General features: G+C 37.4%; 1 protein-coding gene across 1 annotated transcript in view; it reads right to left on the reverse strand.

Annotated features, from left to right (window-relative positions):
• The window catches only part of ARHGAP42 (Rho GTPase activating protein 42), a 143,972-nt gene that overhangs the window by 63,796 nt on the left and 56,121 nt on the right, over nt 1-24,055 (reverse strand). The window contains exon 4 of the mRNA XM_064718584.1: nt 3,103-3,174. Within this exon, the coding sequence (XP_064574654.1) occupies nt 3,103-3,174 (72 nt within the window). The remainder of the gene's footprint in view (nt 1-3,102; nt 3,175-24,055) is intronic.

The following is a 24,055-nucleotide window of genomic DNA, read 5'->3' on the forward strand; positions in this document are numbered from 1 at the left end:
CTTCATCTGCAAACTTGCCTAGTGTCCCTTCCAGTCCTGTGTCCAAGTCATTTATGAAGATGTTGAAGAGCACAGGGCAGAGGATGGAACCCTGTGGAACCCTACTAGTGACAGGTCAGCGGTCTGATGCCACCCACTCACTAAAACCCTTTGTGCCTCACCCACAGCATGATGTGTTTATTCAGCTGAATGCTGGACATTTTGTCCAGAAGGATCCTGTGACACCATAGAAAGATTACATCAGCTGGCTTCTCTTGATCAGCTAGGTAGGTTAGCTTGTCATGAAAGGAAATCGGATTTGACAAGCAGGAGTTTCCCCTCATGAAGCCATGCTGGCTGTCACCAAAGACTGCACTGTCTTTCAGGTGTTTTTCGATACCTCCCAGAATAATCTTCTCCATAACTGTACCAGGCACTGAAGTCAGACTAACAGGCCTGTGTTTTCTAGGGTCCTCCTTTTTGCACTTCTTGAAAACTGGGACAGCTTTCTCCAGCTTCTAGTCAGCTGGGACATCTCCAGTTTCTCTTCAGAGAGCAACATGTACACAGAAATGTTTTGGGGTAGGAGAGGGATGACAGAAAAACAGAAGCAAGTTTGGATTTGATACAAATAACGTTCTACACACTGTTTTAGACTAAAACGACAGGGAAAAAAAAGCAGCTCACATATGCTGTGGACCTGGTAAGGTCCACTCAACTGATGTGTCTAGAAAACACCACAAATAAAAAGTGACATTCTCAGTGTTCTGTGAAACTTGCTCCTAAAATCCGAATGAGAAAATATCTATATCTTCTGTTTGACTATCAGCACAGATCATCCCAGAGGAGTTCTAAGAGCCAAGTATCTGTGCAAACCTTCCTTAACTGCAAATAAATAACCAGCAAGCTCAACTCATTCTATATTTATAAGAGCTCATAAATGCTCAAGGGCTGATCCCAGTGAACAGAAGTAAACAATCTGACCATGTTTTCCACTTTACCAATAATGGGTTTCACAAAGCCCAAATTTCAACTCTACTTCATATGGGTCTCATTATTCCTAGATCATACGCTGCTATTTTGTAATTACTAGAAAAACAATACTGAATGTAATTAAGCTCTGACTTGTTTGTGTTGATACCATTCAATTAAAGGCTAACTATAATTGCTTCCACTGATAAAAATCAACTCAAAGGCAAATGTATCACACTTGGTTATGACGGCTTTCTGAATCTCTCATTTCTGAATTTGGCAGTTGAACTCCATGTGCAGTGCTAGAAAATATGTTTGTTTGACATTTTATAAAACAATGACCTGGGAGAGCTCTCTTTAGGGTATCCATGTGTCAAGCCAAGTATCCTGAACTCTCCAAAACACACAGCACTGCATAATAAAGTGCATTAGACACTGGAGTAAGAGTTAGCTGAGCCAGGCTCCCTCCTGAACTCATTCTGTACAGTATAGTATGATCACAGACAAGTCAAAACAACTCTAAGAGGAGTAGATGCTCATATTTTACATGGAAGAGATATGGAAAAGAAACCAACCATTGTGATATACCAAACAGAGAGGACTCAACCTGTCCTGTAGTGCCCTTCCTTAAATATTCTTGGTGATACAAAAAACAAAGGAGTCATCTTCAATTAGATCATTATGCATGTGTTGACATCTACTGAGTGATATAATTATTCAAAGGAAACCTGAGTGTCATAGAGAGTTCTGCAGAGTCCTGTGAACCACTTATGGATTGTCTCTGTCATGCAGCAAGACTGTCAGTAGAATGGTGGGTTAAGCTTTCAAATAGGGTGCTCCGAAGAATGATATCCCTGTAACTATAAGAATAGGAAATGAAACACTACTACAAAGAACTGGATGATGCTATTAAAACCTACTGAATACTAAAAATAATTTTGTGCTGGGATTAAGTTCTGATTCATGCAGCATAGTAAATAATCTCCCAGTCCGGCATCTCACAGCAGCACAGGGGTGGGACAAGAGAAGAATGTTGTTGTACACAAAAACATATCAAGTGAAAGGGTAAAGAACACCCACTTCAGAGAAATCTGACCTCAAGTTCACAGTACACATTCTTCACAAACATCTACTTAGTTCCTGTGCGGAAGCAGCCCCATGTGTTTGATACACATTCACAATAGCAGTACAAGAAGTATAAACCTTTGGTGTCTCTTTCCAATAGCTCTGTTCTTCTTCTGAGTTTCTTTGAGTACAGCACAAGCAAAACCTCACCTGCAACATCAGAGAGCTTTTTTTTTTTGTACTCATTTAACCTTACAAATGAATGTTTCCCAAAAATTTTTATGAGCACTAATATGAGATGCAAAATGCTTTAGAACTAGTGTATTCATGCAGACGGAAGAACAATAACCTCTAATTGACTACCACAGCATCATCTATGCATAGCCCAGAGACTGTAATGAAAGCAGACACTGACAACCACTCAAAAATTCAGCTATTCTAGACTAACAGTTAATTCCAACATACTTTTCCCCAATATATCTGATTTCCTGAGCTGACTAGTGAACCCTGGTATAGACAACCTGCATTGTCTCTCTCACACAGATATAATACTTAACAGAAAAGAATCAGATAAAATTACTAACTGGAGCACTTCCACCATGGGAAAATCCCTGAAGAATATTAAGATGAATACTCTGGCAAAACGAACATGAACCATTGCACTGCATCAGCCATGTAAAGAGGAGAGGGAAAGCAGAGGTAGAGATCGTGCTGAAACTGTCTTCTGTCTTTATACAATGCCTGTTTGAGGGACTCATAGCAGCTGTTTGAATCCTCCCTGTGGTTCTGGGTTAACCCAAGACACAGCATAATGTAAATGCAGACATCAGAAGATGAACACAATGCCAGATGGTAGGAATGTGCAACAGTAGCAAGAACTATCTTCTATGCAGATTATCAGTCTTTAAGCTCCATTTCTAAATTGTCTCCTCCTCTGAAGCAAAGAATTAAGTATAATTTGCTAACATATTAATGAGGATGGCATCAAGTATGTTTGAATACAAAATGCTTGTTTTCAGTCCAGCTTTCAAAACACACTGATAAACTCAAATAAACATGAAATGAAAAACAACCCCAGCCACTTACTTTTGCTGCTCCTATTTGCTCTTTTCGAAACTTCTCCAGCGGTGCTATTAGCACATCATTAGCATTCTGGATCTGCAATATTAAACATAAAGGATGTTTTCTTAATACAGAGTATTTGCAGAAAGTGGAGTCACTGTAACTCTGCCAATGTGCAAGACTGAAAAATGCATGTCCGAAACATTCTGGTAAGAGCAGAAGGCAAGTGATTAGGTTTTCTTTACACAAAGCATACAAAACACATGTAGACTAGTCTACCACAGAACATTTTTATGAATAACTAAAGGAATTTCAATGGAAGATGCAGTAATTTTCTCTCCAATATGCAGAAGGTTTTCTGGTGTTTTACTTCTATTTCTTGTATCTTGTCTAAAACCAGAATAGAAAACAAAAACTTTCAGGAATATATTTTGGCAGAACAAAGAAGACAAACATGTGAATACTGACAGCACTGACTAAAAAAAGTCTATGTTTACAGAATCTGAAACATTGACAGCTGAATTTTTTCAGCTATCCCTTTGGATTATAGACCTAGGTACACAGAGCAGAAGACAGTGAGGCAGAGAACTCTAAAAAGATATGTGGGTACTTAAAAGAAATACTCTAGATTGGGTTCCTTCACTTTTCTAGTTTTTAAACTAATTTGAGATGTCCTGCAGCTATTTTTATCCTTTTAACCTAAACCAGAGTTCTTAATGAAACACAGTTTTCCCCTCTGGCCTCTGTTTATTTAGTGTAAATCCAGTCCTGGGAACTCCTCCCTGAAACCCATTCCCAGCAGCAATCACCCAAAGCATCTGTAGTCATTTGGGACTGGAAACACACAAGCAGCAGAATACAAATGGCAGCCAAGCCATCATGCCATTCTCCAAGGAAAGGAAGCATAATTTCCCCACGTGCCTTTTAGGTACAGGAAGAATAACCAATTAAATTGACTTTGCTGATGAAAATCAGAGAAACTAAAACCTGTCAACATATCAGAAATAAAGTACAATAAAGCACATTACAATATTCTATTATACTGACTACAGGCAAAACTCTGGGTTTTCTGCACAAACAGCTTTTTTCTCCTCACCAGTACAGTCTTTACCAACACTCATAATTTGGGCTTTGGCAGGTTTAGTGGTCTGGGCAAAGCTAACATGTACCTAAGCCAAATGTGAATGAATACAGTTCTTGTGGTTCTTCCATAACAGTAATTGATAAGTTACATTGTCAGTTGAGCACAAAAACTTCTCAAAAGGCTGTAAACAAAACCATATAGAATAAACCTATTAAAATAAAAACACACTTTCTTTCTTCCCAAACCTAACATTACAATTCAAAAGAACACAGAATCACCACATCTCTTAGCAGGGCAAAGTTTTAGGAGAAGCTGAGACTCTCTTGGCCACTCTTATGAAGTGAAGTCCAAGACTGCAATGGCAACACTGGAATGCTCAGTGATACCATGATCAAAATGTGCTACATTTAAAAACAAAAAAAGGCACAGAGGATGAGGAGAAATGTTTTCATTGCATTCAACATCTTCCATCAGTTCCACTGGACCAGACTACAACACTACCTTACTCTCCAAGTGGATGCTTCCCAATAATATATAGATTTTTAGCGATTATCCAGCAATCTAACTGGGACTCAACACCTTTTACAAGGTAAAGTGCATGCACTTAGCAAAAGATAATTTTAATCCCAAGGATCACTAAAGGAGATTACCAGCAGTGCAAATCTTAAATGACTTGCCTACTATACGCAAAATTTGCCTGGAAGTAGCAGCTGGAAATTTTGATAGCTTACAGAGCATGTACATGGCTTTTAGCAACACATACAGAAACCACAAATGATTGCTGGAGTCACTGATATGGAAATGCGGATGCAATTTTTTGGTTTTTTCCACATCCCAAGCTAAGTTCTTCTCTGCCCTTTAGATTCAGTGCTAAATATATTCAATTAAGAGAGACAGATATATATTATCAAGTAGTTACTTCTGATACCAGCAATCACTACTAGTCTTGTTGCTAGTCAAACTAACCAGTTTGACTAGTCTCTCACTGACAGTCAAACTAACCCCATGTGGAGCTGAATGACCCCTCCCTTGACTCAATGCTGCCATGGTCATGCAGCCTCCATGCCACAGCAGGAGACCTCACTCCTATACACTGTCCTCTCGGCAGTGTTAAAGTGACTGAAACACGACTCCTACCCATCTCATTCAAAGATGCTGCAAAGCAAATGAGAAGATACTTGGAAAGAGACTCCTGCTTCAAACACCATGGAAGAATACACAGGAAGAACTGAGAGGATTTGGCTGAGAAGCAAGTGGCTTTGCTGAGCTGAACCACAATGTTATACACCCACAGTTATTCATGAAATGGGAACGGACAGCAGGCATTGCTAGGCTTTCATCCAGACAGGGTCTGTGCCTCTGAACAGATCTGCTAAACCACAACAGCAGAACACACTGCAAGATCATCCCTGGGCTGAAAGGTTCTATTGGCAAGAACCCTATTGTGACAATTCATCTCCCAGCAAAATTAGGAGCTAGACAAGAAATAGGCTTTGGGTTTGGGGAGGGAGAATGTGGCAGCAAAGGAATTAAGAAAAATCCCAGCAGATGCATTTCAACAGCCACTATTACAAGATGCAGAATGCTCCACTGTGTAAAGACTTCCATCAATTTCTACCAGGTTGGGCCTAGCTTTTGGAATCTGAAAATTATAGAGAAAGAACTTTTGCCTTACATATTCACTTATTAATTTCCTTTCTTTGCAAATTACTATCACTGCAACTACCACACAGTTTCATTCTTAAGGGTTATAAATCTGCATACAGCCCTTCCCCCCTGCCCAAGTCTTCTTTTAAAGCAGCAATCCAATACTCCCAAAACCATTTCTGTGGAAATCTGACTGCTTTAGATAATCTGAAATTTTCACTGTGTGGTCCTAATAGAGTATCTTTTTTCCTGCCAAGATGATAATCCCTCTCCTACTCAGTTATTGTGTTTGGTTGAAATCAGGGACATTGGGAACAGGAAAACAATGTCAAAAAGACTGTTACAGTTTTTGTAAACAGCAACTTCAGATATCCATGTTGTGTCTAAAATTTGGATCTTACCCTTCCATGCTTATTCAGATTAGTCACACCTTTAGAGAAGTTACATTTTGTTGATCTAACAGTTATTGAATGTGACACAGTTCCAGTGTTCAGCATGGTTAATATGTGGCAGTCAATCAAATTACGTGATTGTTTCTCTTGTTTGGCAAAAGCAATGATCTTTCTCCAGAAAAAGAATACCACAACTAAATTTACTGACAGTTCATCAGTCTTTTTTTAATTAACATGCTAGACAAGTATTAGCAGACATAACAGAAGAATATTATTTTGACATTTGAGAGAGCTATATTAGATACAATAATAAAGAAACTGATTTTTCCAGACTAAAAAGCTTGTTCAGATTTTTATCTTTGGTATATTTAATTCCACTTAGTTCTAGTTAATTCTACTTGTTGGTAAAAGCATCATTGAAATAAGTACCCCTAAAACCACACAGAAGTTTAAAATATATTTGAAAAAGAAGCACTTAAAAATTCAAAGTACTTTTTCTAAGGCAGTTTGACAACTTATGAGTTTGGTCATTGGTTGCATAGCTGCAACATTTCAATATACCCTGGCAGCCTTTGAGAGAACATGGTGAAACCACTTAAGTTTTCTTTTCTAATCAGTTTTCTGATTTTACTGAATTTAGGAGAGCGAATGATATGCAGCCTGTACATGCAGCATTCTTCTTCTTTTACTTAAAATAAAAGAGGGTAGATAAAGATTTACATGGAAAGAGGGCAGATTTAGGTTAGATATAAGAAGGAAATCCTTTACTGGGACAGGTTGCCCAGAGAAGCTGTGGATGTTCCATCCCTGGAAATGTTCAAGGCCAGGCTGGATGGGGCTTTGAGCAGCTTGGTCTAGTGGAAGGTGCTCCTGCCCATGGTAGAGAGTTGGAGTTGGATGACCTTCAAGGTCCCTTCCAACCCAAGGTAATCTGTAATTCCACTTTGGTAGAACCAGTGGATATAAACACAAATTCACCTAAAAAACATCAGTGTGGCTGCTAATTAATTTTTACATACTAACAATACAGAAATTTTAAGCCCTGAATTGTTTTATAGGCTTTTATCATCACCTGAGTGTCTACAGGGCTGAACTGCAGTAATGAGGACAGTCAATACCTTTTGAGCTTGGTATTTTCATTTGTAGGGATAAGGACTAGGTAAGTCACAGAAAGAACTGAGTTAACAAATTTACCAATTACCAGAAGAACACAGCAACAATTCAAGTGAGGAATATTTGCAGAAACAGAATTATATTAAACCTACCTGAATGACAGCAAAACAATTTAACTACGAAAAACTGTGGAGTTTATATAGTGTATCTTTGAAAAACATTTTTTTGCTCCAAAATCTGCTCTGACTACTTTTCATGGCAACACAGAATGACCACACTAGCACATGGTATATAGAACTCATTTCCCTGAAATACTGAGTGGCTCTCAAATTCTGAATGCTGACAAATATTAACTTTCTTCATGTCAGGATAAGACTTTTAGAAAACACAAATTAAATTCATTCAAAGGGGGCAACAAATCTCATAGCTAATATATACACAGTAATGCGTTTCTAATTTAGAAAAATATTTCTCCAGTAGACAAAAAGACATAATTTAATTTTAAATATTTTCCCCAATAACTAACAATTCCTAACATCTGATCAAAATATCTCCTCTTTCAGTCTGAGGACAGCATCAGCAGCTCCTAATCAATACATCTTCAAATACAGCACTTCAGACCAAATACAGACAACAGGCTTTTGTATAACTTATGTATACAACTGAACGCTACAAATAATATAAACATGCCATAATAAAATACTGGTCATGTATTTAAGTGCACAATTTCTGTTTTAGAAGTTAAAAAATGTAAATATTACACAAAGTTAATATTGTGAATTTCAATGCCTGTAACTACTTGACCTTAGCAAGACAAATATTTTTACAGCTTTGTACAGAAAACTCTACACAGACAAATCACATACTTAAAAACAAATAATATTCTCAAAGTTCATCTTAATACCTCTCACCTTTACAAAAAAAAAAAAAAAAAAGATTACATCAAACACTATCTAAGCTTATGTTAATTTCCTAAAAGTATCACTACCACTGCCACTTATTTAAAGTAAAGCTGATGATAAAGGAGATTGAGAAGACTACGAAGTTTTAACTACAGACAATTAATAACATAGGCTGGACACTTCCATATGCAATGTGTAATGCAACATTCAGCTTCTTACCAAAACCTAAAGCTGCATCAAGTGTTATTAATATACTGCCACAAGGGGATGCTTATAAATCACATACTAGCCAAGGCTGGGAGTAGTTATACACATGAATCAAAGAATGATTTGGGCTGGAAGGGACCTTAAAGACCATCAGGTTCCACCCCGTCACAGGCAGCAATACTTTCCCCTAGATCAGATTTTTTCTCAATGTTTTCAAGTGAACTTCGATTTCCTATATTGCACAGTTTAAGTTTAAAAATACATTACTGTAGTGTCAAACCTGAAGTGATTGTTTGTTAATACAATAAAAAATTAGACATGCAAAAGGCTGCCTTTAGCACTGAAAGGCCAGTCTCCTTATGGACTCCTCAAAACATTAGAGGAGGAACAGAACTCATCTGAAGAACAACTGAAGAATTTCAGATGTTAGGTGTCCTCAGAAGCTTTTTCCTTTTGACTGATTACAGACCAAGCAGATAAAAAAGCAGCCAACTTTCAAAAAAATCAGTCTTCATGAAGAATCTGACTCAGATCTACCATCTTCTTTTTGCACATATCATTGATATTCTAAAAAGTACACATTGATATGCAGTGAAAATATACATAGAAAAATGTTATATATAGATATAATATTTTAGAATTAACATTGCAAACATAATTTCAGATCACTGATATTCTGAGTCAGAAGGGAGTCACAATGACTATCAAGTCGAAATCTTAAGAGCATGGCCCATCCAGGGACTGAATCCACAACCTTGGAGGCATAAGCACCAAGCTCTGACCAGCTCAGTCAATCTGCAGGGTCTTGTGTATCTTGACTTAGCAATTACTTGGTAGAGGTCTTGGTAAATGAAGGCCTCCTGATACATTTTTCTATCAGAACATCTAATTATGGGTCAGTGGACAAACTATATTTGGAAATACTAGTGAGTACTGTCACTATCTTTGTGATCATTGACCAGATGCAACTTTGTCTTGTAAGTTGGGGAGAATATCAAATACCAGGAAGTCCTCTCAGGGTCTTTCTCTGTCCCAACAGTTTCCTCTGCTCTTTCCAAATATCAGCCAAGGAAGAAAATAGCTACAGTTTGTAAGCAATATATTTTGGGAGCTCATTGGCAGAAATGAGTGAGTTGACATTATTTTAGAAATACTCCCTTGTACTATCTTCTTTTTCTTTCCTATTTTTAACTACCCACTATCCTACTAAGCACAGTATGTAATTAAAAAGAATTAAGTTTAAAATGCTTTCATTACATCAGCACATGAATGAAGTGTTTATATAAGCCACATTTCATTAATTTTATATCCCAGCAGTCTCATAGCTGAGGCATATGTTTTCTGGGCTGTTTCCACATGTTCCTAAACAGGGTTATGACGACCTCTGCTATCTTAGATGAGGGTACAACATAGCAAGTACCTACAGCAATCACCCTCAAGCATCTTACCTTTTTTTAGTAGCTCAATCTTTAAGGCAAAAGACAATATCTATGGTACTTTAACACTCCGAGATCCCAAGGTCCAGTACAACCTTTCATTAAAACAGTAACTTGATTCTCTTGGAAGGAGGCACCAAAATTCTTCGTGTCTGAAATGGCTGTGGAGCCGAAGTTCCCTTCTTCCTCCCAGGAAGCCAAGCCTTATGAATGACCCTGAAAGCCTGGGTTTTTAAGACCATGCTAACTAACTGGTTAACTTGCTTTAGGGCCAAGGAACAACAGAGAAGTATTAACTCTAAGGCTTAGCATTAAGAAAATAGAGAAAGAGAAAATGTATTTTTGAGTTTAAGTAACAGCTATCACACAAAATCTGGAACTTCAGGTGTTGCCTAATAAATCAGTTCATGCACTGCCAACAGCAAGATCTGACAGAGGACATTAACAACACCAACACAAAGAGGCTCAAGGACTTACTGAGCAATTAACTCAGTCACTCAACATTACATACGCATTGTCTCTGTGCATACAGCCACATAAGCTTCTCTTCCCAAACAATGAGGAGAAATAAGTATAGGATGCCTGTGATCCATTCAGACAAGATATATCACATCATGAAATTGTGAGGCTGTTTGCAATCAAATTCAAGTTTGCTAATCTGCTTACATAAAGGTAATTCTGTGTAGATATATAAAAACTTAATACAACAGTATTTAAGTTTCCAAAAGAAAGCAAATGAACATCTGGGCTACTGGGCTTGAAGTCTGCTTTCCCTCAGAGATATTGCAAACCCATTTAAAGTTTTCTGTGATAAATCGAAGAAATATGGGACTGGGCAAGACTTGCTTTTCATTCAGCAGAAGCAGCTAGATTCAACAAGACAGCAAAAAACATTACAGACATTCCAGGATTCAGTAAAGGTTACTGTCACATTAACTTCACAGTCTGAATTACACTTACAAAGGTATATGGCACTTCTAATATAAGCAAACAGATGAAGTACAAGTGTAGCCACACACCCAAATGGATAAAGAATAAATTAACTAAGCGACCAATGAAATAGTGTAACAAACCACTTGCTTCAGAGTTAAAAGAAAAAATAGTCAAATTTTAACTCTATCATCATGCTAAATAGGGATCACATGAGTTAGATTTTATTATATTAGGTCATACAAAATATGGCTTAGTCTAATTCCAACATGAAGCAGTATTTTTACGCCTCCTGATTTCCTTTTATTTAATTAATTTCTAGCATAGTTATTACATTTATCACCAACTGATTACATGTGCAATGATGGAACAGGTACATAATCAGAACTTCACACCTGATCTAGGCTAATTTTTTTCTGCCAAAATTCAAATTGGCCATTGCATATCACCTCTCTTAGAGATGGGACATCATTCAGCCTCTGAAATAACCATTCTGCCCTCCATCCTCTGGCAGGGTGCTGCCTCCACTACTCACATTTTCTGTCATTCACAGAATTCACAGGGTATTAAGATGCCAGATTCACCAGCTGGCTCCGGAATGTGGCAGCTAATTGGAGTCTGACCAAGACAGGGCTCACATAGGGAGCTCACTAAAGCTGAGCATGGAAATCAACAGAAAAAATTGGATCATCAGAACCCAAAAGTTCCTACCATCTGACTCTAGTCACTCAGTGCTGCTCCAGAACCATTTTATGCTACCCACTGACAATATCTCATAGAAGCACACCAGAAATTCCCAAGGGAGCAAATATGTAACAGAAGTTTACAAGATGAAACATGTCATCCAAATGACTTCAAGCATCTTACAATTATTTTTCTTAGTGGTTTGTTCATATCTTCATGAACGACATAAGAAACAATTCTCAATGACTGCAAGACTGGACTCTGCAGATATTGCTCATTGAGTGACAAGACACAGAAAGAAGGGTAAAAACGAACTTAGATGAGAATACTTGCACCATGAATTTATAGCAGCAAGTTTGAAATGCATCTCAATAGTTCCTGTTTTGCATAATAAGGTAGGTTGTCTATGACTGAACTTATCACTGCAGGCAAAAGAAAGTAAAGGTTGCAACAAGATTTCCATACATTAAAAGTTTTTAAAGATACAAAAATGGTGCTTGGTATGTTTAGATAAAGTATATTACCAACACATTCATTTAATACTTCTTTTAAATGTGACTTCCTTTTAATTATCTTGTTCACCTAATTTATTCATTGTTTGTGATTTCTCTGGAGGGAAAAGCTAAATATTCATTCCATCTGTTTTAAATTCACCATTTGAGAATTTGCAGTAAGCTTAATACATCTTTCTAGCCTTATGAAGAGAAAATATCATTATATTTAAACTCCCAGAACTGTTGTTATTTTACAGCAGTTAAGTTTTAATGTTTGTATGCTAATTTGTTTTGGTCATAAACACAAGATTCTTGGGCACTGTTGGACCACAAATACTTCAAGCATGACTTTAAACAGCACCAAGAAGAAGCTACTCAATTCCTACCATTTGTATGTGGACAGACATTGCATTTATAATCATCCTCCACTAAATGTTTTACTTTGGCAAACCAAATCTACTTCACATTTTAAAAGCTGATACTCAAATTTTCCTTCTGAGTTAAGAGAGTGCAGAAGACCTATATTATCAATCACTCCATGTAGGAGTAAAGTCAGAGGCTACAAACCTGTCACATGCCCAGTGAGCAAACTGCCTCTGATAACACACAGAGGCAATGAGATGTCTAATACTTTTTATGGACAGCCTTAAAAATTATTTACAGCATATAGTACAATGTCATCTGCCTACAGAAAGCTGATTTGTTTGAGGGGGAATATTAGATGCCTTTCAAGCATTGGGAACTGCTGAAGTGAAATTGCTACATATACCTTTATGTTAATTCTGGTTTATATCTTCAAGATGCACAAAACAAAGTCTTAAGCAAACATGGATTAATGAAAACAGTCACATTCCACATATATGTTCCGTGTAAAAAGTCAGATATTCTCTTTTCTCATAATTCTTTATTTTACTTCAAATCTCAAAAGACTGCTAGATTTAATTTTCTTTAGGTAGGTGAATGAAGAGACAAGTTAAATACCTCAATTATTTGACACAAATAAGACCAAACTGGATCTTTTCCTGTTACCATCATATTTAACAGACTCATATACTTAGATAACAATAGGAAAACCATGTGATGGTAACCTTCAAAAATGTCTTTAAATTTTTACCAGACACTTAAAATTTATTCATTTCTTAATAAAATAATCATACAAAAAGTTTACATTTATAGCATCTTTTAAAATAAAAGATTAAATAAAAATTGCATAAATAATTTTAGACGCTATGATCCACAAATAATATCAATGTAAAGGCAAACAGCCTTCTGGAAAAGCAACACAAAGTATTCAGAAGACAAACATGGAAATGGACAAATGAATAACAGCAGTTGATAAGAGAAATAAAAAGGAGAGTGCGCTAGTATTTCATAATAATCTCAAGAAATTGGATGCCAAAGGTCAGTATCAAGACAAAAAAATCCACCTGAATTATTAAAGGGCTTGGCTAGTTTTATGACCATTAATAAACACACACTACTTGCATGTTTTAAATTTAAGGAAATCAGATTTTAAAGCATTCAGAGCAAGCCCGTAACTTGTCTGTCATCTCCCTCTCACGGCACACAAAATGGCAAAGGAGTCCTGTGTTTGTTGGAACATTGGATAGTCCCCAGAAGAAACATATGTGTACAAAAGGGGCCCAAACAAACTCAGAAAAGTTACTCTTTATAATGTAGTTGAAGTGGTAAGGGTAAAAATTCAAACATTAATATCATACAAAAATTATTGATTTTAAATTTTAATTTCTGTCCTTCCCTTTGCTAGCCTGAATAAAATAACAAAAGCAATTCCACAGCTCTTCTCATGTGTCAAGACTATTCCAAATGTCAAACTCTGTATCAAGTATTACAAGTACTGAATAAAGATGTAAATACTGGCATGTTGTAAATTAGGCTTCATGGGGAAATTAAGATGCAAAGAACGATACCAAGGGAATTGTCCAGACATGGGTTTAACAATACTGCTGTTACCCTCCCACAGAAACTTTTAACAAAATTGACTTCATTCCTCTCACAATGTACCTTGCCAAGAAATGGATTTGAATAAAGGGCCCTCATTAGCAATAAAAGTTTGGAGGGAAGTGCTGCTTGAAATTTGCTTTGCTGAAGTGCATGCAAGGAAAAGTACTGTGCTAGCAGAGTCTGCACAAGGCAGTCCCAGCCTGCTGGTCCTACTGTCTCAGCTGCTGCTCAACAGCAGGACACTTCAGCAGCAACAGAGGAATAAACTTGTAGCATCCATGCATGTATCATCCTGATAGTGAAGCCTAGGATGTCCTTCTCTACCAACTGTGGACCTCGCAGACCTTCTCAGCTCCTAGCAAGGTTCTGCAATGTGCTCTGGGAGATAGTATGTGAAAGCTGACAGAATTATGCAAGGAGTATTAATGCTCAAATCCTTTTTACACTGTTAGCTTCTGAGCAAAATTTAAGGTGCTGGTGATTCTTAAATGTAGTGGTTATGCGCAGGAAAGTATCAGAATTATTTAGGGGTGCTCAGAAAACTCTGCAGGTATTGAGAGGATTACTACCTTAGTGAAAGCATAAAATATTTAAGTTTTACTACTGATAGCACCACTGAACCAATCTGAAAACAAAGAATGTCATATCTCAAGCAACTTATAGATCAACAGAGTTGTAAACTAAATTCCTGTAACGTTGCCTTTATTAAGCGATCCTTAATTCATGTTTCAGGCCACAGTTGCACATCTAAAATACGGTACCTAGATCAATTTTAATAGCACAGTTGTAAACACCGAGTTTTGAACAAGCATGACAAGCTACAGTCCTAGCCCCATGATTTAGTGATCTTATACAGCTGGAGGGTTCATACAGCATGGGCTGCCCTTCTTGTAAATAACATAGCTCCTGCTGTATGCTAAAGGCAAAAAGCAGAATTCAAGATTCCTAGCATTCAAAACTAATACCAAAACTGGGACACCTGAATTCATTATGAAAATACCAAATGTGCCCAAGCAGTGCCTACTGAAGGACTGACTTGCCATCATTCATTCAGCTCAGCTACAAGGAGTCAGTGTCAAAAATTTGAAGGGCAAGATGTTTATATTTGATCAGTTGTTACATTAAATACACAGAAGAAAGAGATGACTTGAAAACAGAAAAAACTTGGCCAATCTGAAGGTAAAACACATTTATAATCAGACTGTAAGATGTTTTGATCTACTAGAAAACTCTCATGAATATATTAAGAAAATTATATTTTCTTAATATATTCTCACATGAATATATTAAGAAAAATTCCTGTTCTAGGTATTGACTATAAAAGTCCTAAGACAATGTCATAAGAAGTGCCTCATCTTCAGTATGTTCAGAAATTAGAAGCCAAATGGCTTCAATCACTCATTTCCTCAATGTGTGGGTTTAACCAGACGGACTTACTCTAATGCAATGTTAGCCACAACCAAACACATTTTCCTGAGCAGGCACCAAGCACAATGACACCCAGCAACTTCCCAAAGAGCAGGAGCAGTGGTAGATGCTACAGAGAACTTGGTTACCTACCAGTACCCACACACTACATGCATTGACCACTTTAAGGTAAAATTCAAATGCGGAAGCATTGTACATCAAGGCATGTGCTCCAGTATTTTTCATTTATGTGAAAAATGCATCTTGCCCCTACAGGAGTTTTTGATGGATTAAGAGAAAACAGTGGCCAGTAAGTTAAAAAGGAAAGGGGAAAGACCCTACTGACTTCTATACCTTGCAATTTATTGCAAAAGCCCAGTAGAAGATAATATTTGGGATAAATTTGCTGTACCTCGGTTCCATTTTTTATCTCCTCCTGTGCCTTCATTTCTTTCTTTTGCCTCAAAATCCTTTCACATAACAAAGACCATGTATGCCACCTACTCTTCCATTGTACAAGGACACACTTCAAAGACTTGATTTCTCTGTGTACCATCATCTTGTTTTTTCCTTCAGTGGGCAAGAGCTCAGTGGGGTTTCTGTCACTACTGGCACTAACATTCATTTAAACTAACAACTTGAGCTGGAAATTGTAATGTACCCATTCTGCCTCCTCTCACTTGCAGCCTCTCCTGTCTCTTAGACTTACTGCTCAGTTGCAACAGCAAAATAATTTTCTACATAGATAGGAACATTTTATAAAGTGTTAAAGAATGCATTTAACTTTTTCTGATATAGGCACAATTACAAAGATGACTGAAGCTAGAGGTTTCCTCCTTTTGGAGGAAAAATCTACCTGGTGATAAATGAAAGGGGAAAAAAACTCAAAATAACCAACCAACCAACCAACCAAGAATAAATAAAAAAAAAACCCACAAAAACACACCAAAACAACAGTTGGGCTTGTTTGTCCCTTTTTTCTTTAGCAATCCCCTGAAAATATTTAGAAGACATAAATCAGCAGCGGATATGGTCATGGTAGGTAGCTAATCATCCAGTAAGAGATACCATTTCTTTTTACAGCTTACTCCATGGACTGTAACTCAGCAAAAACTGAGTAAAAGAGAAAGCAGCCACAAACACCACTACACTGAAGGAAAAACAATTTGGTAGTGTACTTGCAAGTCTAGGCATTTATTTTTTTATCACTACCATTAATACAAACAGTGCATGTCTCTTGACTAGGCTGAGAGTTCAAATCATACAGAAAGGAAAAGAGCTTGAGAATGTAGCTTCAGATAGGCCGGAGAAGAAAATTTTTCTGATTTTACCCCCCTTTTTGGCTGTCCAAACAAACAAAAAAATTTCTCAGCTTGAACGTTTACATTACATATTATCAAGTGGGAAATGGCTACATAAACACAGGAAACAGCATAATTGGAGCACAGAACTAATTAAGAAAAAAACTGATCCAGAATTTAAGTATAGCACATTTCACAACATTTTTAACAGTATGTTATTCTAGTGAGTACTCTGTTAAATATAGATATTTTAGGATATTACAAGTAACCTTACGTTCTTAAACATTTATCACATGGAACAATTTTTCCCATAAACAATGAGTAAACAAAACAAAACCAAATATTTTTCTATAGGGGAAAAACTTCAACTTAAGAAGTGCAGAAGTGAAGGAAGCTCTGCTTTTGTGGAGAGTTGTGTGTGGCTTTTTAAACTTTTTTGTTCAATACATTAACATTTAGAGAAATTATCTGATTAAAATAAATCCTAGCAAATAAGCAAAAAGCTTTACTCTACAAAAAGCTTATTTTAAATTTTCCAAGACATTTTTAATCTGACTGTAGACCTATTTAACAGTTACCCCAAATCAGTTCCGTATGTTTATTATTTTGTCTCTTTGCTTTTCCAAATCCTGATCTGTAAATTTTGCAGCCAGGCCTGTTTCCCTCACTGTGCAGATGTCAACAAAACCTCTCCAGAGTGGAGTGAATGTACCCTGAACAGGCCTCCTTGTGAGGTCCATTAGGATGTGAAGGGAAAGTTGGAAATCAATAATAAACATTTCACTTATCAAAGTAAGAACTTCCTAACTTGCCATGAAAAGTAAAACCAATGTTATTTAATTAGTGCAGATTATTCCTTAAGGGATGTTGAGCAGCCATCATTCCAACACTTATTTTGACAAGCTTTATTTGTCAGAATTCCTGAAACTGCCTTTAAATATTCTTTCCTTAAAAAAACAGAGTCAGAGTGCAGGTTCCTTCTTCCTAGACCGAAGCTGGACATATTAAAGCACATAGACAAGATGTTCTTTAGCAACAGACTTAAGAGATCAAGAGTTTGATTGCCTGGATGTCATAAGCAACAGCTTCTGAGTCCAAAGTAAGAACAAACACCTCAACATTTAAAGTTTGAAACAAATAAATAAATAAACAAAATGGAAGTTTAGCAGACATAAAAATAACCAAATGGCTAACCCAACATGGAAGCCAAGATGTTGACAGGAATGTTGACCGCAACTAGGATTTTCTTTTAAATTTTTCATCATGCAGAATCTGTCAGAGAATATCAATAAAATTTTCAAATTGCCAGTAATGGTTATATTTGGCACAGTGGCTCTAATTTTCTTCAAACAAACAAGCAATACAATTGGCCAGCTACAGAACTCTCCATAGAAATTTAGGCTCCAAAATACCGAAATCAACTGATTTAGAGCCTCGTGCAAAATGCTCTTGGGACAAACGTCACGGGTGAGGATGTTACTCTTAAATTCAACTAGAAAATCAGATTTGTTAGATGTTGTCGAACTTTTGCCTGTTTCCCATTTTGCCCATAACCCTTGCCTCAAAAAAGAGTATGGAAGTCTTTTTAAGAAATACACTATACTCTTAGCCCATTACCATGATGGGCACCTTTGAAATAACTTACTGAAAGGTACTTGATGACAATCTGATTAATGATGCTCCAGGCTGAGGGATGCATGGTCACTGAGCAATATAAAATACTTTGTTTCTACATTACATTTTCCAACACTTGGCCTAATCTCAGTTTGTGCCTTAGACACTTTCCATGGCAAAGTCTATTTTTTTTGGTAAAGTATTTCACAATGCAGCTCATCGTGAGGAAGTTTTCCTGTCACTCAGCCTAACTTCTCTCCCAAATTCTTCCTGTCAGATGACTGTCTCTTCTTAGCTAGATGATGTAAGCAGCATTCACACTTCCCAGATAAAGAAATAAAAATTTAAAATCAGAGTGAGAGCTTGAGAAGATGAACAGTTCAAACTGAAAGGGGTCTTATGTATAGATCTACCTACTTACTCTTTTAGCAATCAATGCAATCATTTTTACATGAAGAAAAAATGCCTTATCTGTGACTAAGTGATGGCTACGGAGACTAAGCAGCTATGTAAGCAGTCACATAATACCTGTCTGCTGCTCTTAGTGAAGGTGAGAATTCAAGAGCCAGGCGAAGTTGTGCTGGTTTACAGCAGGCCCTGCACTATTTGTGATCATCATGTGCTGCCTTCCAGCATGAAAATTAATTTGCACACTGTAGGTCTTCACAGGTCAATGCCACTAACTGCACAAGTGGGGTTAATAGGTCTACAATCTGTTACTATTGGAATCACTTTGCATTATATTGCACAGCTGCTGTGAAATAAAACACTGAGAAAGGTGGTCTGAAAGTTCAATGCTTTGCTTCTGTGACACATTCTTCATAGTTTGGATATTGCCATGGTTCTTCTATCTACTATTTGTTATCTCTTCAGTACCAACAAAACCAAACCCCAAAAAGCATTGTTAAAAATAAAACAAACGAAAAAAAAAACAAGAAGAAGAAGTTGGTGCTGAGGAAATTAGCTACTCAGAGATTAATGTAATTAGAAGTTGTATTTTGCTTTAACAACTACTTTGTGAATGGACACAGCCAGGCATAAAGCCAAAATCAGCTTAGCTGTTTGTAATGGTACTATGCCCAGGAACTGTTAATGTTGAAACTGGAAGTATGTATCCTTTCAGGAAACAAAAGCACGTGCATGAAAATTTAAGATATATTCTGAAAAACTGTAGGTTGGCCACAGCTACAAACTACTAAGAGGTAAGGGAGCTTTAGATATAGGATCCATAGAAAACCTTTCCATTTCTCCTTGCTATTGGCATACTAAGTTTTACTGGTAGCTGACACACTGAAGAATGTTCATATGTTATTTAAGGCTCAAATGCTGAATAATTATAAATTAGAAGGTTCTGGCAGTTGTCAGTGGTGAAAATTCAAAATGAGTATGTCGGGAACAGCCGACAATTAAAAAAGGAGCACAGGACATGTTATGACACATGCCATGACAAGATATTTAGAGCAAAAGATCTAAAAATAGTATCAGATTCAGATTTCTTAGCCTTTTTTTCTGCTCTCATGCAAAAACAACTAACAAAATAAGTCAACTTAGAAAGCTCTCATCTAGCTTGTAGAAAGGTCTCAATAAGAGGCATCCTAGGAGAGACAAAGGGCTAGTCTGGTTTCTGCAAACTGTGACTCTACTAAGATTGTGTATTGCTATGTGGGCTCAGCTGCAGAGGCCGTACTTCCCTGTGGTCCTGCTGGATGCCCATCAGGGAAACTGAGTCACCCTTTTCCTCAGTATGGGAATTATGGATGGTCTCGCCCTATCAAGCAGCTCCCCTGCCCCCTCAGTAGTATCCCTGGTGAAAAATGGCCTTTAGCCACGGGGAGGGATGCTGGGGCAGTCTGGCAGCAGCTGCAGGGCAGTGCTGGCAGGACTGACGGGACGTGCCCAGGAGCGGAGCCGGACGGGCCGGCCTGGGCTGGCCCTGCCTGCAGCCACCTCACAGCTCCGCGCTGGCCCCAGCCCAGGGCCCTGGCACAGGGGGAGGCTCAGGGCAATGCCAGACCCCCCTGCAGGCTTTGGCTCGCCATAACCCACTCCTGCAGCCCACAGTACTGACTGTGACACTGGACTCCAGGGGGAATTTCACATCAACTCCATGACAACAAACTGGGCCAAAATTTTAATGATTTTGGCCAAGGTGGATGGGCTACCTCCACTTAACCCAGAAAGGAAACATAACTCAATATTGTTTGAAAAGTAACTTTTACTAAAGAACAGCTATCCAAAGAAGTAACTCTCACAATATTTTAATCCTTAAGGCTACCAGACTCTGTGGCCCCATACTTCAAAACTTCCCTCAGGACCATGTGACCATGGCTTCCAGATTTCAACGCTAATTTCCTTTAAACACTGGAAAAATAATTTCTTTCTCTGACTACAACTACTTGTAATAGCAGGGCTGCAACAAATATTGCACCATGAAGTAGATATGTAGTCATTTATTTGGGTGGTCACGCTAGCTTAAGCAGTTTGCTGATCTTGAAATGCTCCTTCGTCCAATTTTTGACGACTTCTTCTGCCCTCTGTGGCTGTTACACTGAAACAGTCTGTTGCAACATGGTTGAAAAATAACCAGTAAATATCTTGTTTGTTTTGCTTTTAGCCAGGTCAGTTTTGTGAAGTGGGTACATAATAAACTGGCATGGCTGCCAAAAAACAGACAAAACTGTTAATCTGTTTCAGTCTTAGCACAAAGCAAAAGCACTTGCTCTGGGAGATACATCTAAGGAAGCTTCTCAAGATAACTGTAACTGAAGCCTCTGCAGACATTTGAAAAGTATAATAAAGGCAACCGAAGTACTCTGCAAATATTAACACAACATCCTAAAAGAGAATACTTATATAAAACACCTTTGTATGTAACACAGCTACGAGCCCATGCAGATTACACAGAGTGCTCAAGGGGGAATATTTTGCTTCCTTATGAAAAGGTGGGGGCTTTGTTTGGCTGGTGTTTGTTTGGTTTAAATAAGGCATATTTGTTTCTACACACCCTTTGGTACATAAAGTGCTTGTGCTGTTTTCTGTTTTTAATCACATTTCCCAGGACATTACATAAGAACAACAAATACAGCAGTTTCATTCCAGAGATCAGAATAAATGAAGGAAAATTCAAAATTAAGTTTGTAGGAATGAAGCACCTTTTTCATACCTCCAGGAGAACTGCAAATAAATTTATAATTCATTAAAAAATTAAGAAAATAGCATGTCAGATAGCAGCATCAAAATTATTACAAGCTAGTAATAGGTACAGCATATATCCTCTTCTATGACCAGCTCCATTCCCTCCCTCTGTAGTCAGAAAATAAATGCAAAAACTTAAAGGCTATAAGGTTGGTTGATCTAGAACTCATGCTTCCTTAAAATAGTCATTTAAAAGTGCAAACATCTTTCTTCCTTTTTTCTCTGTCAACAGTCATCTGAAAAGACACTTAGTGACTGTGGTGGAAGCAAAAGAATCTACAAACTAAAATTGCAACTACCACATTTCTGTGAAGACTAAAATGTCATTAAAATAAATTCCTTCCAGCCATGCTACTCACAGAATGCTTCTCAAAACCTTGGGAAGTGCTGTTATGCAATGCAATATCACATGCAGTGAAATGCTTGCATGGAGTAAATATATGAATTGAGAACAAATTAGGATTTATAAAACGACAAGTAGCAAGAAGCTTTCCAACTAACCTTTCATTCTGCACTTTTAATGAAGACAGCATTTCATATCTCTCTCCATGATATTTTTCAAAACTGGAAATAGCAAGCAATCTCATTTTTTGAATGTTCTCACTGAAAAATGCTGCAAGGTAAAGCTGGAGAGAGACCTTTTATAAGGACAGGTAGTGACAGCACAAGGGGGAATGTCTTTAAACTGAAAGAGGGTAGGCTTAGATTACATATAGGGAAGAAATTCTTTAATTTGAGGGTGGTGAGACATTGGCATAGGTTGCCCAGAGAAATTGTGGATGCCCTACCCCCAGAAGTGTCAAAAGCTGGATGGGGCTTTGAGCAACCTGGTCTAGTGGGTGGCCTCCCTGCCATAGCAGAGGGAGTCGGAGTATGGTCTTCAAGATCCCTTCCAACCCAAACCATTCTCTAATTGTATATCCATATGGAGGCAAAAACAAATACACACACCTTGAATGTAGAAAGCAGGAGAAATTGTAATTGCTAACAACTAATTACACTAATCTCCTGCAACACACTTTGTTTCTTAAAAAGATTTTCTAAAAAAGATTATCTTAATTTGCATTCTCTGCAGAAGACTGAAAAGCAAATAGTATATGCACACCGAATTACCAGAGCCTTCTTACTAAGGCTTGGAACACTGTTTACGTAAGATGGTAAAGAATGTACACGAATCTTATAAATCCCCTTATCTCTGTTGCCCTTTCAGTTCCCCTTGAACAATTATCCTATTCCCACTCTCCTGTCTTACTCACAGCCTCTTAGCCCTATCAAGACAGACAAGTGATCACTCTTTGTTGCCAACTATCCAGTCAAAACAACAACAGAGATCAACATGGGAGATCTATGTTTTCACACCTTTTACAAAGTTGTTTACTACAAGAAATTAACTTTTTGTCACAAATCAACTCTATGACAACTATCTCGGAAAACAGCAAAGACTGTCTCTAAAACCAGTCAATTTGCTTTCCTCCTCAACAGGTAGGTTTAAAGGCAATGAAATTATCTAGGCCCAAGATGAGGAGCACAGGGTGCAAAAGGCACCGCAGATGATTTGGTTGTGCACTCTGGACACTCATATCAACAGGAAATAACTCACATTTTCAAGAGAAAAAGAAAAATGTAGAGAGAAAGCTGCTAAGAAATAGAGTGCAAAACATGAACAGTAGGTTCTCTGTTGACTTCATGATCATAAAATTCTGAACATATTCTGAATTAATAGTACGGTTCCGTCACAATGTAGTGATTCTGGAAGTACCTTCTGCAAAATTAATGAAAATACGGACCTGTATTTTCAGTTCCTGAGGATGGAGTTACAGGGATGTGAGAGGGACTGGTTGCAATCTTTTTCTATGAGACCAGCTTGATCTTTTAAAAATTATCATATTCGAATGTCCCAGGATGACTGTTTTTTCTTCATTTCCACAAAAAAAAAGGGAGAAATCATTTTAAATCATGAATGTTACTGGAGAAATTAGAACTGGATTTAAACAAATTAGGAACGTACAAAGTGTACAATTATGGAAGATGATGCAGTGCTATCTGGATAAGCCAGCTAATGCTCTCTACTAATAACACCCATAATTTTATCTCCAGATTGTCTGGCCTAGTATGTATTCTTTATCTGAGAAAAGTTTAGAAATACATACAGATCTTATATGTTAAACTGCCTTAATGATAACAGAACATGAACTGTTTACTTTTATTACTGTTTTTTTAATGGTTTTTTTTAACTAAGCACAAATGCTAAGAAACATCCACTGAACATGTGTATTTTCATACTTAAGTGGCGCAGAGAAAGACAGCAAACAGAATTCCTTCAAGCCCAAGACAGGGCAAGGGGGAAAGTTGCATTGAGAGTTCTTGCCCAACAAGAACCCACCAAAGAATCATGCTCTCTAGGAAGTCTGCGTGACACAAATATGCCTATCACTTCCTGATTTCATATAGGAGTTATAATGATCAGAGATAACATCTGCAGGGAAATGAAGGTACAGTTCTGGTATATTTTTGATAGCAATTATATTGAAGTAATTACTATCTTCTGGATAGAAGGTCTTCATTTTCCCTGTGTGCACTGCAGTTATGGGAAGGAAGTAATAGAA

This window comes from Zonotrichia leucophrys, chromosome 1, assembly GCF_028769735.1.
Source record: "Zonotrichia leucophrys gambelii isolate GWCS_2022_RI chromosome 1, RI_Zleu_2.0, whole genome shotgun sequence".
Classification (NCBI taxonomy): Eukaryota; Metazoa; Chordata; class Aves; order Passeriformes; family Passerellidae; genus Zonotrichia; species Zonotrichia leucophrys.